General features: G+C 35.9%; 1 protein-coding gene across 1 annotated transcript in view; it reads left to right on the top strand.

Moving 5' to 3' along the window:
* The window catches only part of USH2A (usherin), a 673,955-nt gene that overhangs the window by 154,979 nt on the left and 506,945 nt on the right, over positions 1-12,031 (top strand). Inside the window, exon 15 of the mRNA XM_059413329.1 lies at positions 6,368-6,526. Within this exon, the coding sequence (XP_059269312.1) occupies positions 6,368-6,526 (159 nt within the window). The remainder of the gene's footprint in view (positions 1-6,367; positions 6,527-12,031) is intronic.

Here is a 12,031-nt window from a genome sequence, read left to right as displayed (position 1 = left end):
TCCAATTGTTCCAGCACTATTTTTGAAAGAACTATTTTCCCCTTGGTTTTTGCTAGTCTTGTTGAAAATCAGTTTACTATATTCTGTTGACTCTTTAATCTATATTTCTGTGTTATTTTATTACTTTGGTCTATGGATTAGAATATGCATTTTCATTTACCACAGTCTACTTCAGGTTTGTACTGACTTAATGCTGGTAAAATATAACAAGTAAACTCTTGATATAGCTCCCTTCCTTTCCCTATTTTGAGTTATGATACTGTGCGATTTTACATATATGTGTGTATATATGTATATATAATAAATCCTATATTACACTAATATAATTTTCTTTCAACAGTAATAGGTCTTAAAAAAATTTAAGAGAAGAAAACAATATGAATATATGAATATGTACACACATACACACAGAGTCTTGAATGTTTACCCACATATTTACCTTCTCTGGTGTTCTTACCTCTACATTATTCAGATTATTTGCTCTCTGTGTCATTTCCTTTTAGCCTGGTGGATTTCTTTAGTATTTCTTGAGGGCTAGTCTGACAGCAATGAATTCTCCCACTATTTTTTAAAAAATTATCTGCAAACCCATCCTTCCTTCCTCCCTCAATCCATTCTTCCTTCATTTTTTTGATGGATAATTTTTCTGGGTACATCTCTTGATGACAAGTATTCTTTTTTTCTTTTAGGACTTTGAATATGTATGTCCTTCTACTACCTTATGGCCTCCATCATATCTTTCAGCCTCTAATTGTATTTTTCTCTAACTATAATGAATTTTCTCTTACTCCTTTAAAAGTCTTGTTTTTGTCTCCCAGCAGTTTGACTATGATATATTTGGTACAAATCTCTTGGTATCCTATTTGGATTTATTGCACTTTTTGGAAATGTAGATAAATGTTTTCCATCAGATTTGGGAAGTTTGAGCCAATCTTTCTTCAAATATTTTCTGCCACTTTATCTTCTCATTTGATAGAGATATCTTCTCTATCTTCTCGTAATACCTCTTTTGATGCACGGTGCACCTGACATTGTCTCATAGGTCTCTGAAGATCTGTTCATTTTTGTTCTATTTTTTTTTTTCCTCCCTTCTGTGGATTGGCTCAGTGATTGCTGTTTCATTACATTCTATCTATTGCTTTTTTGTTTATTTGTTTTTGTTTTTGTTTTTCCTTTTTAAAAAAATACTTCTCATATCTTAGAGAGCATGTGTGCTAGTGGGAGAGGGGCAGAGAGGGAGAGCTAGAGAAGAGAAAATTTTAAGCAGGCTCCATGCCCAGCACAGAGCCCTACACATGGCTTGTTCTCACGATCCTGAGATTGTAACCTGTGCTGAAATCAAGATTTGGAAACTGAACTGAACAAACCAGTGAGGACCCCCCTCCCCCACCTCTTGTTCACTGATTCTTTCTCTTTTCCTTCCAAATCTGCCATTGAAGATTCTCAGGGAAGTTTCCATTTCAGTTACTGTACTGTTCAGCTCTGGAATTTAGTGTTTTTATGCATTCTGTTTCTGTATTAAAGTTCCCTTTTTACTGAATCATCATCAGATTTTTCTTTAACTCATAGAGCATACTTAGAATAGCTGTATTGAAGTAGTTTTTGCTGTACTGAATACTGGGGATCATTCACAGTCTGTTTCTCTCAACTGCTATTTTTATGAGTATAGTTCACAATTTCTTTGAGTGTGTTGTAATTTTATGTTGAAAACACTTACGTTGTTAGATTTTTTTTTGTAATTTGCATATACTTAAACAGTAGAAAATTTTCTCCAGTGCACAGCTGTTGACGTCTAATCAGATTTTTTCTTTTTTTTTTTTAATTTTAATTTTTACTTATAGCCTGGCTTCCTAGGGGTCATTACTGTGTCTGAATCAGCCAAATAGCTGGGCAATGCTTGTGCTCAGATACTTCCAGACCATATAGCTTCTGCCAATCAATATGTGTGTGGTTTGGAGGATGTTTTTAGAGTTATAGCTAGTTCCCAGTTCTTCCTTGACCTTCATTTTTCTCTGGCTCTCCTGGTTTTTCCCCATGCCTTCATAGTTTTCCAGCCATCTAGGAATCAATGGAGAGTTTATTTCAGGCCTCCCTTGACTCTGTCATACCCAGTATCTCCTGGTTTATTACCCTGTAAATTCACCACTTAACCTACCTGGGAGGTTATACTCAGGCTTGAAAACCTGTGAGTTTTCCCTCTTGTTCCCAAATGACTGCCAAATTTTGGCAGCAAAGCTATGAATTTCTTCTGCCAACCCCAGATCAAGTCAATGCCCTATGGCACCAAAGCTACTGTTTGTAGTCAGCCCTACTGGTAAAACTAACACTCCTGACTATGGAACAACCCCATAAAAAGGCCACAGACTCCTATTGCTGCTTTTCAAGAATAAATGTTCTCAACTTTTTGTTTACCTGTGGTTGACTTAGAGCTCCCAAAATGGTTATTTTGATAATTTCATTCAGTTTATTTCCCTAAACTCTTTCTGTTGCCATAATGAGAAGCCCTCCTATTTGCTTTTACTTTTTAATTTTTTAGTAACTTTCTAGATACTGCTTTATTTTCACATTTCAGATATTTTTAAGTTCTCAGTAACTGCCTTCTACTTGTTTCCTATTAATTAATTCTTGGAACTGGGTTCATGGCCACATCTTCCCTGGTGGTTAGGTATTTCCATGTCACCACGTCTCTGGCTGAACTGATGTGACAGAAGTGATAATGTCGGAGTCCTAGGTTGTGCTCTCATAGGTATGGGGCATGGTCTCCATCTCTCCTTTTACCGTTCCTGTTGAATTGGATATGGACTTGGTGGTCATCCATCTAGGACCCTGTAAACAAGGACAACCCCCTAAGGATGGCAAGACAAAAAGAGGGAGCTGAGACACCTGTCCTCATAGCCACAGTGTTCCCAGCTTTTCATGAAAAAGGGAAACATACACATTCTCTTTATACTCAAAATAACCCTAAGAGTTAGACCTTATTCTCTCCTTACTAAATATGAGGAATGATTCGGAGACTCCAACCAAAATCTGACTAACAGTCACACAATTACCGAAGTGCCTAAGGCAGGATTAAAACTCAGGGCTCCCAAACAAATGGATGTAGTCACAATATGATACTGTCTTTCCTTACAAGAAAGTCTGGGAAATGCAAAAATCACACTTGGCAGTTTTGAGGAATGAATGAATATGTGACTATTTTCTCAGAATTCCCCTTTCAGCATGTAAAAGGGTGAATTGGGGTTATCTTATGGCTAGGATTTCATAATATTTATTCTATGAGTGGTATTGAACCATCTAAGCCTTCATCTAAGTCTATGAATATTCTCGTTTCAGAGTCAAACAGGCGCTATACATTTATACTGCGAGGTTGGACAAGGTTGTGGTTAGAGATGGTCGTAACAAGTAATCAACTGTAAACATTTGGAAGAGTCTGTTTGTGTCTTTGTGTGTGTGAATGCTTGTTGCCAATGAAATTTTCGAGTAATGCAAATTCTTTTCTATACCCTTTGACACGGGATGAAAACATATATCTTTCAGTCATCCCAAAAGTATGTTGCTGTCTTAGAAAATACTCTGAAGGTCAGTTTTGATTGCTTTATCTCTGAAATCTGTTGTGTTCCTGGTAGCCTGCAGAGTTTTAGATGTTGTCACTAATAGTCACTAAAAATATTCAATTGCCATAGATTACAAAGCTCTTTGAGAGTGTTACAAATGAGACAGTTTATGAGTCTTTGTGGTTCTACCAAGAACAACAGGATGTGGAGCCCTAAATTAAAAATCACTGACAGATCAAAAGCACTGTCAGTGTTCAACAACCCAAACAACCTGTCAAATATGGCAAATTCCCAAATTCAAAAGTAGAAGGTCCTCTTTGGAAATGATTCTCTTTTTCTGTGTCATCTTGAGATTGGTGCTATTATTGTCCTATATCTAACTAGACATATGGACAGTTAGAGTTTTAATATAACAATGCAAATTCCAAAGAAGGAGAAAAGATAAAGAGGAAGAGTGAGCATGTATCTAAGTTTGAATATTTTTCCTTTAAAAACATGACATCAATATTATCTCCCTTAGGATTAGAGACATTGTCTTTAGGAAGCCTATGCTTAATATATAGAATTTTATTTATTTCAAATTCAGTGCTCTTGAAATAGTTTCTTACAATATTATTATTGGATTGTATCATGTCTTCAAAGTGGAGTGTATCCCTCACGAATGCTGATGAATTAGTAATAGCTCTTAGTTGAAAGTCTCTGCCTGGTGTGCAAGATAACTTCATTTTTCTATTCCATATTTCGCTACCCTACTCTATGCCACAAGATTGTGTATGGGCTGCATCATCAGGCTCCCTTACCCTCTGACTTTTGATTGGCTTCAGCTACTAACAGGAACCTGCCAGTCATCTGGAGGGCTGGCAGAAAGGGAAGTTAGAATATTTAATCCTCAGCTTCTTGTTGCAGTATAGGAGGGGTCTTGAGGTGGTCTTGAGGTGGTTGTGTCCTGCCATGATTAGTCACAACTCCTGCCAAATGATGCTTTTCCTACAGCTCTTTCTGTCTTCGAGTGCTGTGACCCTTTAAGCTAGGGATAGTGTGCTAGAAAAAAGCTCACATAGAGGGTCTGACTGTTTATTTGTAGAAATATCTTCTTACAAAGTTAGCCTTTGGTTGACATTTTGGAACTTGGACTTTTGAGGGGGTCTCCCCATCCCTAGAACAGGTAAGAGTGGCTCACTATCTCTTAAAATTTGTCCAACCAAATAGTTTATGCTTAGCCCTGCATTCCTTCTGGGAATCTAGAATTTGGGAGGTTGTTCATGGAGACAGAAGCTGTCTCCATAAATAGCCCCCCATACAAACCCTGGGCATTGAGTTTCTAATGAGCTTCCCTGGTTGGCAACATACCACATATTTTCATAAAACATTGGCTGGGGAATTAGGCATATCCTGTGTGACTGGAACCTTGTGCTTAGTTTCCCCTGGACTTACATACTTTTCCCTTTGTTGATTGTACTCTCTTCTTTTACTATAATAAATTTTATCCACAAGTAGAACTATATGATGAGTCCTGCCAGACTTTCTAGCAAATCATTGAACCTGGGGTGGTCTTGAGGACTCCTGGCATAAATAGAGAAAGAGCTCTACTGTTACACCCCAGAGTACAGCTTGATTTCTTTTGGTTTCCTTACACACTCTGCCTACCCTTTGGAAAATAGTTTCTTTATCAAGCTCTTTATTATATTAGTTAATCCGAATGTGCTCTCTCTCTTCTCCCGAAACCCTATCACCCAGTGAGGGCAAATACCTCATATAAAAATACTGATAATTATTTGATTGATTCATTTCTACACATGATTTTTAGAAGTTTCTTAACAAAAACATTAAAGGTTTTTAAATAAGTTAACACAGAAACCTTTGAAATGTTATTTAATGAAAAACTCTGAGTAGGATGTGCTTCTCTAAACGGATGGAAGATTATGCACTTTGTTGGGCCAGGAGGGAATAAATAACTGGTAGCTGATTGTCCTTAAAAAAATAGTGAGACCTTATTTCTCTCCTTTACCTTTACATATTCTGGCAGGGAGTGGGGGGTTGGTGCAGAATGAGGGAAGATATGTGGGAGACTGAGGAAAACATGCAGTGATAAGAGACAATGTTTCCATAATGTAGTTACATTATACAAAATATCACTGAAGTAGTGAGGCCAACGTTCTTATGTGCCACATGGAAGCAATCGTATTACTTCATGGCACCTCTAGCAGGTGTGGGTATATCCACTAGTACATCCTGATTATTTCTTGCTAATATTTAAACGATTTAATATCCAAGACATCCTGGGTATTTGTATCACCAACTCTTATTCTTTCTTTGCCCCTGTGCTCTGTGAAGCAAGATGAGGCATTGTGCTTAGTGGAATGGAAAACTGCCTTTTAAAAATCCAGAAATTATGTTACTTAAATTTCAAGTTTCAACATAACTTATTTATGTTAACTTTTAAATTAATTAAGTAGAAAATAAGTGTTATATAATCCTTGGATACTTTCTAAGAAGAAGGAGAAGGAGAGAGAAGAAGAGGAGGAAGGAGGAGAAAAAGCAGTGCTTAATGTAAAATTCTGTGGTCCACTCCCAACTATGTTTACAACAGCCACATTAACCCACAAAATTGCTTTACGCTTATAGATAAAAAGCTTTGTTTTAGAGAACTCATGATGAGTATTTTCTGTTTATTAATGTTTTAGTAAACCACATGTCTTCTTGATAAAGTAATCCTGAATCAGAAAGACCTGTTTGCTGGATATCTTACTTCAGCATACTTGTGTGCTTATTGATTGCCTTTGCTAATAAATGCTCTCTCCATTGTAATTTAGCTCCATCTCAACAACCTCCACCCAGAGGACAAGTTCAAAGTTCTTCTGCTATCAATCTCTCCTGGAGTCCACCTGATTCTCCAAATGCCCATTGGCTTACTTACAGTTTATTCAGGGACAATTCTGAAGTCTACACAACTGAAGATCAGTATCCATACAGTAAGTTTAAAGGTTTGGTGATAGAAAGATATAATATTCTGAGAACTGATACATTAGTTAAGTTCTTTGACACTGAGGATAAATGTTGTTGTGGTTTTCTGCATCTAGCAGAGAGTTTCAAGTAGAGACAGAAATATGAGTCTCACTAGCAATGTCCTCGTAATCAAAACAATGCAATAAAAATGAGATGCTTCTTATTTGATAAGCCCTAATGCTTACCAAATTCTCAACAATGAAAAAAAATTACCCTATTCAACCAACATTGATGAGGATGTGGAGGAGTTAGAATGCACATAAACTGCTGGACTATCTATGTAGGTTCATTGGCACAACTTTTCATGCAGGATAAATTGTTGAAATGTATGAGAAACTATATCCTTTTGTATACCATTGGACTCAGTATCTTTTTTTTAAAAAAGATTTTATTTACTTACTTAACAGAGAGAGACACAGTGAGAGAAGGAATACAAGCACAGGGAGTAGGAGAGAGAGAGAAGCAGTCTTCCCACTAAGCAGGGAGTCTGAGGTGGAGCTCGATCCCAGGACCCTGGGATCATGACCTGAGCCCAAGGCAGATGTTTAATGACTGAGCCACCCAGGCACCCTTAGGAAACTTATCTCAAATGAAAAGTCATAAATGGACACAGAATATGTTGAAGCCTACACTATTTGCAACAACAAAATATTACAAGACATTCAAATATTCAACAGATTTTCAATAAATTATGGTAGTTAGATAATAGGATCCTGATACATTGGTAAGTGAACTGTGGGATTTGATTACCTATAAAATGATATTTTAGTTTACATATTAATGAATGGAAAGTGTTCATAATACACTGTGTAATGTAATAAAAGGTATTACAAATAACCTGAGTTTTATTAAATTAAAAAATATGTAGAAATTTTGGGAGACTTACCACAAGCTGAAGCTTAGTTTTCTCTGAGCATAAGGATTACAGACAATTTATCAAATATTCCTATTATATGGGCTGTTCCTAGGTTAAAAATGGACTTTTTTAAAAAAGTAGAATCAGAGCACTAACCTTCATGCAAACAATGTAATTTTATATGTACCCTGCCATTTCCAGAAAGATAGAATATAATATGAACGTCTATTGAAAGAGAAAGGATGTGAAAAACTATGAAGATTATTTTTACATCTATAACTTTTAGGATTTTAAAGGAGCTTATAGAATTCAAAGTACAGGGACCCTTGTCTTTAAAACAAAACAAAACAAAACAAAACACTCAGATGTTTAAATAGTTTCCCTAAAGTCAGAATGAAGAAACAGAAGTGTTTACATCTTTCTACCTCTGTCTTCTCGGATATTTGCCTCTAGTCATGTTTAGCCACAAGCTAGTTTAAGAAACTAGTTTAAAAAACAGTAGAATAGTGATTCTAATTTAAGTTTCCATTTTGTTCTCTTTGTTTAATACCCGATTTTCCAAATTCCAGTTTAGCTTACTTAATTAGTTAGAAAAGCATATAAAGTTCTATGGAGGCACTGAAGTTCCATAATCTTCTTCAGATGGTTAGGGAGATGCCTCATTTTAACACAGTGATTGGATTTAAAACTTTTGCATAGCACACATTTATATTGTGTATGTACTACGGTAGGTTACATTTTGCACCTAATTCTGACTGACATGCACCTATATTATTGTGTCCACTTTCTGTTAATTCTAAATGTTTCCCCAGTATTCCAGCTCTTCTCTGAACTTAATGGCAACTCTGAACTTCATGATGCAGATTGCAAAGGGAAATGAACATCTGTCTACATCTGCCATGTTGGCAAAGCATCCTAAAAACCTGCTACTAGAATGTTTATTTTCTTCCAAATATCAGCATGATCCAGGTGTCCTGAAACTTAAACTTTTGTGAGGGAAAAAGAGAGTTATAAAAATATTGAAAGTGATTTTTAAGATGACAGTACCTCTGGCTGGGTTATTTCTGAAATTGTGAATCAGGGTCACCCCGTCTTTTCCATTTAGCTTAATTCAATAATAAAATTAAACTTCAATTATACCCTGCAATTCCAGTGGCATGTTTTCCATAGTAACATATTGTGATCTATTTTATAGACCATTACATGAGAACACAACGCTCCAGCTCTTATTCATGATTGCACTAATATAGAATCCAAATAACAGTTTCTTACATAATAAATGTGTACTCATTCGCTAATCAGACATTTATATAATCCTATTAAACGAGGTATTATTTCCTAAATCCTTCTTTTCCATTAAAAAATGCCACTTCTGGCATTTCTTGACAATCACTATAATTAATGATGTGAAAATTATCTGCATGATGGCATTTGAACAGTAAGAACAATTGGTTAACACTGTCGGAACTTTGTATGGTTCTAATAATACCCTCATGTTTATTACTCTATTTCCAGTGTGTGGATAGCATGTGTAATATGAAAAGGAAACAGTACTTATATTCAGTCGGATGCACACAAATCTTTGGGTTAAATAAAGGCATTTGGAATTATAGGTGGAGAATCATTGAACTTTTCAAAGAAAATTAATAGTGTTGTTTTCAGAGAAAGTTTGATCATTTGGTTGAGCCCATTATAGAATTCCTTGTTGGAATAACAACTTTTCTTAGCTTGCCTGATGCACCATGGGAATCTCTAGGACAGTGGTTTCCAACCTAAGATCATGACACATTGGTGTATTATCATCTTTAAATGTTGCAAAGTGTCGGTTACTAGTAACACACCAGTAACGGTGGAATAATTTTAAAATTTCTGAATAATAAGAAAACAGAAGAGACAGGTATAGATGTCAAATAAGTGCACTGGGAATTGTACATAATCAGTGCCTACTATTATCTCCCCTGAAGCTCCAATCTGGTTTGCCCACAGGTATTTCTTATGTGATGGGTATGAGGAGAACAGCTATCACATAAAATAGAACTCGTTTGATAGTGTTATAGTTTTAGGGAGTGGCCAATAAATCATATAATGTTTTCTTACTTGAGTTTGGAACTAAAAGTGAACTAGATCTAGGATTCAGTAAGATGGAAATGAAAAATGAAAGTCATTTTCATTACTGATAAAAGTCAGAATGGAGAATAGACTTTCTCTCCTGTACTAAGACAGATTAGAAGGGAGAAAAATCAATAGACTGATCTAAATATGTTCTGTTTCCCCCCTTTCTCCCCAAATTCACAGTTAAATCATTTCTCATTTGGGAAGCCAAGGGTAGAGAGATAGTCCTTACACGTTTACTCTAAAAAATCCTTTCATAGAGAAATGAGAGGATGGATACTTCTACACCTGACCACTGCTTGCATAGCCTAAAGACGTTAGCATAGTTTAGAGTTGCAGATGACGATACATCTTAGTGAAACCTGAGACTTCATTTCTACCTTCGATATCATTACCATTTGTTACTCTATACTAAATCAAGGGATCGATGTAACAAGTGGTAAGATGTTTCTGAGAGAAACAAACAGTAAATATAGGGAGGGAAGGAAACCAAGCAACCATTTCTATAAAGCTCTTAATATTCTTTCCTGGAAAAATCAATCAGTTGTATATGGAAAAATCATTCCTTCATTTATTCAATAAAATTTTATTCAGTGTTTACTCCGGATCAGGAACTGTATGAGTCACTAGAAGCACAATCCTGGAAGGAGCAGTTTTCGTTATTGAGAGGGGAGATAAAACAGTAAGACAAAATTATCCTATGTATTAAATGTTAAATTAGAGTAGACTTGGAGTATCAGGAAAGTACTGGGAGGGGGAGAGGAAGACATGCCTGCGGTGGCAGAGAGGGAGACTGAGGACCATGGAACGTCTCACAAGAAGGAGGTGATGTGGGAGCTGGGTTAGCCAGATACTGCGATGAAGGAAGAACGATTTTCCTGGAAGAAATTGTATGTGAACAGGCATGAAGGGGGGGTGTATGAGAAAATGGGTTCCATTCAGCACAACTGAGCAGCTCTAGGTAGCTTTCATGGGTGGTGTATTAGGGAAATACTGCCCACCGAGTAGGTACAGCCAAGGTCATGAATTAGTGCTGAGCCAAGAATTCTGAATGTTGTCCTTAATGTGAAGAAATTTGTGGTTTGAGCCTGGGTGGCTCAGTTGGTTAAGTGTCTGCCTTTGGCTCAGGTCATGATCCCAGAGTCCTGGGGTCGAGTCCTGCATGAGGTTCCGTGCTCAGTGGGGAGCCTGCTTCTCCTGCTGCCCCTGCCTGCTATTCCCCTGCTTGTGTTCTTTCTCCTTGTCAAATAAATAAATAAAATCTTAAAAAATAAGAACCTTGTTGAAGGAGAACAATTTTTCCAAGCTCAAAGTGGAAGCTAGAGGAAATTCTTATCCTTATGACCATATCAAGATAAGTTGTTTTAACCCGGGTTAATTTGTTGTTGTTGTTATGATAAAATTAAGGGAAATTCTATTTATATCCTTTCTATTACTTTTATTTAGTTCATACTATATGTTGTTTATACAGTGTTTTTAACCAAATATATATTGCCATCTCAATTCTGTAATTAATTACTTACTAGACTCCTCTTGTAGATTTTGATCTATCAGGATTATATTCCATTTCTCAAATGCTACAAGCATCAAGTATGTACTGAACTTCTCTTAATTATCACCAGATTATGTATCTTCCTACTTCCGGTTTAAGTGTATGCTATTCTCTTGGAATATTAAGCACTGATATTTATTTTTGCCTTTTAGGTTTGGCTTTTGACATTGTTAAATACAATGTTTTCTATCAGTTTGCACACCTTCGGTGATTTTTTGAATGTTTTCAATATTTTAAACACTCTCATGTGGAATGCAGATAACTTTAGCTTAATAGGTATTTATTGAATTTACTATTACATGCCAGAAATATATGTTATAGGAACTATACCCTGGCTATTATAGACAGACAATTTCCCCTATTGTTTAATTATGATCACAATATTCTGTGATGAGCAACAAGTATGATGTTCAGATAATACACTGAAAACCAATGCAGTAGTCATTTGAATAATTAATAAAATGAAAGTACTTAGCAACCACTATCAATATATCCCAAGCAAATTTTTCCAGTGGAGGATATCACTTTTTCTGAAGAAGCACAATAAATATCATTCATCAAATCTTTCTAGTGGAAGATATCACTTTTTCTAAAGAGGCATAGTAAATTTGATGTATCAGCTTTACGGATTGATTCAACAAATACTTATTGAGATTTTAGTGTGTGCTACCAATATGGTGGCAAGTAAAGAGGACCTGGTCCTGGGTTCCCGGAGTGTTAAGTCTACTGTTAAGGAAAGACAATTCATCAAATTATAAAAATAAAATGTGAGAAGGGTAGTGTTAAGGGATCTATATCTATATCGATATCGATATCTATATCTATATCTATAATATATACTAACATATCATAACATATCATACACACACAAACACACACACACAAGATACTAATGGGAGATTATGGCTAGTTTTCTTTCTTCTACATCCTGGAAAACCTGAAGTCTCATAG

Source organism: Mustela nigripes, chromosome 10 (assembly GCF_022355385.1).
Source record: "Mustela nigripes isolate SB6536 chromosome 10, MUSNIG.SB6536, whole genome shotgun sequence".
Classification (NCBI taxonomy): domain Eukaryota; kingdom Metazoa; phylum Chordata; class Mammalia; order Carnivora; family Mustelidae; genus Mustela; species Mustela nigripes.
This window is presented reverse-complemented; position numbering and strand designations above follow the sequence as displayed.